This window comes from Elephas maximus, chromosome 3, assembly GCF_024166365.1.
Source record: "Elephas maximus indicus isolate mEleMax1 chromosome 3, mEleMax1 primary haplotype, whole genome shotgun sequence".
Classification (NCBI taxonomy): Eukaryota; Metazoa; Chordata; class Mammalia; order Proboscidea; family Elephantidae; genus Elephas; species Elephas maximus.
The window spans coordinates 8546390-8554039 of record NC_064821.1 but is presented as its reverse complement, the minus strand read 5'-3'; the positions used below and the strand labels follow the sequence as shown (position 1 = coordinate 8554039).

The 7650-nt window shown below is 52.5% G+C and overlaps 1 protein-coding gene across 1 annotated transcript; it reads left to right on the top strand.

Moving 5' to 3' along the window:
- The first annotated feature begins 4953 nt into the window (after nt 1–4953).
- Nucleotides 4954–6095, top strand: ZNRF4 (zinc and ring finger 4). The gene has a single exon (XM_049881344.1). The coding sequence runs from the start codon at nt 5034–5036 to the stop codon at nt 6093–6095; it is 1062 nt and encodes a 353-aa protein (XP_049737301.1). The 5' UTR covers nt 4954–5033.
- The last annotated feature ends 1555 nt before the right edge of the window (nt 6096–7650 follow it).

Genomic DNA, 7650 nt, shown 5'->3' with positions numbered 1-7650 from the left:
GGTGACTGAAAGCACTACGGCTTGGGTCAGGCACACCTTAGTCCTCAGAGTGACATTTTTGCTTTTTTAACACTTTAAAGAAGTCTTTTGAAGCAGGTTTTGCCCAATGCAATGCGTTGTCTGATTTCTTGACTGCTCCTTCTATGGGTGTTGATTGTGGATCCAAGTAAAATGAAATCCTTGACGACTTCCATATTTTCTTCATTTATCCTGATGTTGCTCATTGGTCCAGCTGTGAGGATTTTTTTATTTTTATGTTGAGCTGTAATCCATACCGAAGGCTGTGGTCTTTGATCTTCATCAGTAAGCGCTTCAAGTCCTCTTCACTCTATGACTAACATCATAAAAAAAAAAAAAATCATAGAGGTTATGATTTGCAACACATAGGAGAACCGCATCAGATCACAAAATGGCAGACAACTACACAATACTGGGAATCATGGCCTAGCCAAGTTGATACGCATTTCTGGGGAACACAATTCAATCCATAGCTTTCCCCCTGAGGTTAGACAGGTTCTGATGCTCCTACTACTACTTCCCTTCCACACACACCTTCCTCTGTCGCTCAAGGAGTTGTTGTTGTTGTTAGGTGCCATCAAGTCAGTTCCAACTCATAGCTACACTATGTACAACAGAACGAATTGCTGGTCCTGCACCATCCTCACAATCGCTGCTATGTTTGAGCCCATTATTGTAGCCAGTATGTCAATTCATCTTGTTGAGGGGCTTCCTCTTTTTTGCTTGAGCCTTCCTCCAATTCTCATGCCGAGTTCTTCATATAGTCCAGCTTCTGGGATTATTTGCTCAGCATACAGACTGAATAAGTATGGCGAATGGATACAACCCTGACGCACACCTTTCCTGACTTTAAACCACGCAGTATCTCCTTGTTCTGACTGAATGACTGCCTCTTGATCTTTGTACAGGTTCCTCATGAACACAATTAAGTGTTCTGGAATTCCCATTTTTCCCAATATTATCCATAATTTGTTATGATCCACACAGTCAAATGCCTTCGCATAGTCAATAAAACACAGGTAAACATCTTTCTGGTATTCTCTGCTTTCAGCCAGGATCCATAGGATATCAGCAATGACATCCCTGGTTCCACATCCTCTTCTGAAGCCGGCTTGAATTTCTGGCAGTCCCCTCTTAATGTATTGCTGCAACAATTTTTGAATGATCTTCAGCCAAATTTTACTTGCAGGTGATATTAATGATATTGTTTGATATTTTCTGCATTCAGTTGGATCACCTTTCTTTGGAACGGTCACAAATATGGATCTCCTTCAGTCGGTTGGCCAGGTAGCTGTCTTTCAAATTTCTTGGCATAGAGGAGTGAGCACCTCCAGCGCTGCATCTGTTTGTTGAAACATCTCAGTTGGCATTCTGCCAATTCCTGTAGCCTCGTTTTCCTTGAATGCCTTCAGTGCAGCTTGGACCTCTTACTTCAGTACCATCGGTTCTTGACCACATACTCCAGGAGTATAGAGACGAATTTTTGTACCTTGGCTGGCCACTTGCAAGCTTTAAGACCCCACTGCCTAGATCTTTCTTCCCAGCTCTTCCCATGACTTCCTGTCACACTTCAGGCTTCTACTCAGATGTCCCCTCCTTTGGGCGGGTCTTCCTTGACCATCCCAGTTAATGCTGTCCTGTCAATCACAGCTCCTGCTTAATTTCCTTCATAGCACTTAACACTTTGAAATGATTTTGTTTAATATATAGTTTATCCATTTATTTAGTTTGCTTATTGACTGTGTCCTCCCTCCCAGCTGGGAGGTAAGTTCAGTAAAGCCCAAGGTTTTTCTTGGTCACTGCTATATCCCCAGTGCCGGACAGCGCCTGGCACACAGCAAGTTCTCAAAAAATAAGAGGAGCCTGCATATCATGGTAAAAAGGGCAGGCCCTGGAGTCAGACTGTCCAGCGTACATCCTAAGTCTATTACTTTCTAACTCTGTGACCTTGGGCAGGGTACTTGAAGCACCTGGGCCTCAGTTTCCTCATCTGTGAAATGGGTTGGCCATCAACGTCATAGCATCGTCATGAAGGTTAGATGGGTTCATGTGTCCTGAGTACTGAGCACAGGACCTGGCACCAAGCAAAAACTAAAAAGTGAAACTGTTGCTGCCAAGGCGGCTCCAACTCATGGTGACCCCATGTGTTACAGAGTAGAACTGCTCCATTGGGTTTTCTTGGCTGTAATCTTCTCAGAAGCAGATTGCCAGGCCTTTCTTCCAAAGTGCTGCTGGATGGGTTCAAACCGCCAATGTTCACAAGAACAGCTGAGCATAAACGGCTTGTGCCACCTGTCTCCTTCGGCACACAGTACACACAGTAGGTGCTCAGTAACCAGCAGCTCATCATTTTTTGACTCATCAGCTACCTAGACAAGACTTACAGGAAACCCCAGTGCACTAGAGTCAGGAGACATGAATTCGAGCCTTGGTTTTGTCTGCAAGTCCCTGGGTGAACTTGGGTGGTCCCTTCTCTTTGGGCTACATTTCCCCAGCTGTCCACTGAGGAGGTGTGTCTTGGTCTCCTAGTGCTGCTGTAACAGAAATACCCAAAGGGGGCGACCTTAACGAACAGAAATTGATTTTCTTACAGTTTAGGAGGCTAGATACCTGAATCCGGGGTGCCGGCTCCAGGTGAAGCTCTCTCTGTGGCCTCTGGAGGAAGGTCCTTGTCTCTTTTCAGCTTCTATCTTGGTTGCTTGACGGACTTCATGTGGCATCTGTCTTCCCCCATCTGTGCTCACTTGCTTCTATGCCTGTTCCGCTCCTTTTATATCCCCAAAGTGATTGGTTTAAAACAAATGCTGTTGTGCTATGGCCTCATTGGCATAACAAAGAAAACCTTATTCCCAAACGGGATTACATCCACAGGCCTGTGGCCGAGTGTGTAATAAAGTCCGTTCCAACTTACAGCAACTCCATGTGACAGAGTGTAACCGCCTCCTTGGGTTTCCTAGGCTGAAATCTTTTTTTTTTTTTTTTTTAAACAAGATAATACATGCTCATTGTCTAGAAAAATACACACAGGCTTAAGAAGAAAACAGAAATTATCTGTAATTCCACCACTCAGAGATAACACCTCTCACATCTTTGTGAGGCTGTGATCTTTACAGGAGCAGATTGCCAGGTCTTCCTTGGTGGAGCTGCTGGGCGGGTTAGAACCTCTGACCTTTCGCTTAGCAGCTGAGCGTTTAACCAGTGTGCCACCAGGGCTCTCCTCTACAGGTATATAGGTTAGGATTTACAACACGTACTTTTTGGGGATGCAATCCAACCCATAGCAGAGTGAGATGCTGTCATGTCGGACTCCCCGTGGGTGCGGCTCTCAATGGGTTTTCTCTCTCCTCCCCCGTGCAGCCAGGGCAGAAAGGGGTCATGGGACAGGGCAGTGGAGTGTGTGAGAGCCCAGGACACATCGTCCCCTGCAGACACAGTCCTCTCCCCAGCAGTGTTTTCTGTGTCTACGTGTTTAGTTACCAAGGCATGAACATGGGGACCTTGGAGCGGGAAAGGTGGGGAGACAAATGCAGCAGCCTGGCTTTGAGCAGAATGGCCATTCAGTTCCCAGCCGGACGTTTGGTCTGGTTGGGGCCAGGTTGGGAGAAGACCAGTGGGCGGAGGAGGCCTGGGGAGCCCGGAGCAGGAGACAGTGCCAGGTTGCTAATACCACCACCAACAGCCACGTGCTGGGCCTTGTGCCGGGGCCTGGGGACAGACAGTGTTTTCAAGGAGCCCGTAGTCTGATGGCAGAGACAGACAGTAAGCAAGGAAGTGAGGTGGAGAGCTTGAGGGAGGCGATGCCATGGCAGAGATAAAGCATAGGCAGGAGACAGAGAGCGAGAGAGGCATGGCTTTGGATTAGGTCACTGGGGAAGCTGGACATTGGAGGGTGTGCAGGAGCTGACCAGGTAAGGAATAGGGAGAAAGGGCCCCAGGCAGATGGAATAGCTCACGCAAAGGCCCTGAAGCATACCTGTGCATATCTGGGGGAGGAGTGGTCCAGGGAGAGGGAACAGCCCATTCAAAGGCCCTGAGGAAGGAAGGACCAGGCCTGGAAAGTTGGAGGAATATTGAGGAGGCCCATGTGGCTGGAACAGAGTGAACAAGGGGGGAGAAAGGAGCAGGGGAAGGAGGGAGGAATTGGAAATTGACTATGCAAGGGAATTCAGGAGGGCTTCTTTCTTGGAGGAGGTGACATCTGAGCAGAGACTTAGATGCTGAGGAGGAGCCAGCTATGGGGAGATCCGGGGAGAACAGTGCTCCAGACAAAGGGAGTAGCCTGTGCAAAGGCCCTGAGGCAGGATTATGCCTGCTGAGTTGGAGGGACAGCAAAGAGGCCCATGTGGCTGGAGTGGAGTGAGTGAGGGGGAGAAAGGAGGAGGGGAAGTGTAGGTAGACAAGAGAGGAGGCCAGGAATTTGGTTTTAGGAATTGGCCTCATGGCATTTATGACTTGAACAAGCCCAGGTCCCTTGGGGAGTCTCAACTGGGGGTAACATTGAGTCACTGGGAGGCTCTGAAAGGTGACACTTATAGCAGCTGGGGCATCCAGCCCACATGGTGGGCTTGCTGGGCCTAGGAGCCTACAAGAAATTCTTCCCCAGGCTGCCCAGGCCTCCAGGTCAGGACCCAGGAGTTCTCTCTTGGCCCCCAGCCCAGGCAGCAGGGGACTCCCAGGGAACACGAGGCAACCAGACGATGTCACAGAGGCTGGAAGCATCTAGAACCCTGGGGGCTCCTGGCCCTGAGTCATCTGCGTGCAAGGCGGCCTGGGTCAGCTCCTCCTGAGACCGACCTTCCAAGACAACAATGCACGCTGGGGTGCCACCAGGAGATTTTTCTGCATAGGGCCACCCTACTCCCAGCTCCTCGGCTCACCTGCTTCTGAGCACCTGTTCCGGCTCATCTCCATTCCCAGTCCAGCCACGGTCCCCCGGGGCGGCCCTGGAGATGCCCGAGGGCCTCCCTTCTGTTGTCCCCAGCGGGACTTAGCTAGACACAGCCACGGGGGTGGCCATGGGGAGGTGGTGGCCAGCCCCGGCCCTGGTGGTCATCAAGACTTCGCTGATCCTGCTGGTACTGCTGGCACCCTCACAGGCCCTGGTGCGAGCCATACTGGACAGTAACTCCAGCACCATGGACTTTGCTGATCTGCCTGCCCTCTTCGGGGTCCCTCTGGCCCCCGAGGGTCTCCGGGGCTACCTGATGGAGGCCAAGCCAGCCAACGCATGCCAGCCCATTGAGAGACCGAGGCTGGGCAACAGCTCGCTGGGCGCCATTGTCCTGATCCGCCGCTACGACTGCACATTCGACTTGAAGGTGCTGCATGCCCAGCGGGCTGGCTTCGAGGCGGCCATCGTGCACAACGTCCGCTCCGATGACCTGGTGCGCATGGCCCACGTGTATGAGGACGTGAGGCGCCAGATCGCCATTCCCTCCGTGTTTGTGGGCGAGGCCGCCTCGCAGGACCTGCGGGTCATTGTGCGCTGTGACAAGACAGCCCATGTGCTCCTGCTGCCCGACTACCCCCAGTGCTCTGATCTGAACTGCCACCCCGTGCTGGCCGTGTCCTGGGTGCTGGGCCGTGCCCTGGCCCTGCTCACCTCCACTTTCCTCGTCCTGCGCAGCGTGTGGCACTGGGTGTGGGCCTGGTGGCACCGCGGGCCTGCCGCCAAGACGCCCACCCGGCAGAAGGCCCAGGTGCGCACCTTCACCCGACACAGTGACCTGTGTGCCATCTGTCTAGACGAGTACGAGGAAGGTGACCAGCTCAAGATCCTGCCCTGCTCCCACACCTACCACTGCAGATGCATCGACCCCTGGTTCGCCCAGGCCGCCCGGCGCACCTGCCCCATGTGCAAGCAGTCCGTGGCTGGCACTGAGGACGGCTCGGAGTCCGCTGCTGAGAGCTTCGGCGATGAGGATGCAGCCCTGCCTGGCCGCCAGCCGCCCATCTGGGCCGTCCAGGCCCGGCTGCGCTCCCGGAGGCTGGAGCTGCTGGCCCGAGCCAGCCCGCGCAGCCACTGCAGTGCCGCAGCCGTGGGGGTGTCCTCAGGGAGGTCCCTGCCACCACGCTGAGGCCCGCGAGAAGGCCCCAGGCCAGGTGGGTGTGCACACACAGAATTTTTCTAGTCTGGAGGGAATAAAGTGGATTCTCACCCTCGCTGCTGTCTAGCCTCTGGGCCTTTGAGGAGGGGAGCCCATCTGGTGCTGGAAGCCAGCTGAGCATAAGGCTGGTGCCCGGTTTCTGCAGGTTGGTGAGGAAGTGGGGGTGCGGGGTGTCTTCAGGGCCACTGTGGCCATTATGGAGGCCTGGTGGCACAGTGGTTAAGAGCTTGGCTGCTAACCAAAAGGTTGGCAGTTCGAATCCACTAGCTGCTCCTCAGAAACCCTATGGGGCAATTCTACTCTGTCCTGTAGGGTTGCTATGAGTTGGAATTGACTCGCCAACAATGGGTTTGGTTTTCGGCGGCCACTGCAAGGTTTCCGGGTGGTGCAGACAGTTTGCACTATTAACCAAAGAAGGAGCCCTGATGGCGCAATGGTTCAGTGCTGGGCTGCTAGCCTAAAGGTAGGCAGTTCGAACCCACCCAGTGGCTCTGTGGGAGAAAAAAAGACCTGGAGGTCTGCTCTTGCAAAGATTACAGCCTGGGAGACCCTATGGACAGCCTTCTGTGTCCTCTATAGTGTTGCTAAAGTAGAATTGACTCGATGGCACACAACAACAGCTAACCTAAAGGTTGTTGGTTGAAACCCACCCAGTGGTGCTGCAAAAGAAAGACCTGCCAATCTTGCTTCCACAAAGATGCAAAAACCCTACGGGCAGTTCTACTCTGACACACGTGGGGTCACCATGAGTCCGAATTGCCTCAACAGCAATGGACTTGGTTTTTTTTGGTGGCCTTTGTGGCGCGTTGAGTACTATTGACACTGGTGTTCAGGGCTGGATGGTTCTGATGGCCAGGCTGGGAATGGAGGTGAGTTTGAATGGAGCACTCACAGACAGACAAGAATAGCTGGAGCTGGGGTGGCTGTACATGGAGTGGGGAGGGGAGTGGTGGCTTTGACGTGGGTTCTGTGTCTTGGTTTCAATCTTAGCGCACCTGAGTGGCTGACCTGTGTTCTGTTTTTCATTTAATGGTTTGTTGTCCAGAGTCTCTGTTTGGTGCAGTTAAGGTGCTCAGCTGCCAACTGAAAGTCAAAAGGTTCCAGTGCACCTAGAAGTGCCTCAGCAAAAAGGCCTGGCAATCTACTTCTGAAAAATTAGAGCTTGAAAACCCTATGGAAGACAGTTCTCTAGTCTAGTTGGTTCTAGGCTGGGTTTGGTGTCCAGATCCACCCTGAGAAATGCAGAGGAAAAGAGGCCCTGGCCCTCGGTCCCAGGCAGGAGATGGAGAGGGATACAGCCAGAGCTGGCAGAGGGACAGAGCTGAGGGAGCCCAGAGAATAGAGCTCAAGGGAGGCTTCCTGGAGGAGGGGACATTGGAGGGGGCTTGAAGGATAAGTAGGAACTTGCCAAGCAAAGTAGGAGATGGGTGGAAGAGCACACCTGGCAGTGGGAATAGTATGTGCAAAGGCCGGCAGTTGTGGTTGGTTCGGAGTAGTTTGGAGAATGGCAAAATAATCCGTAAAT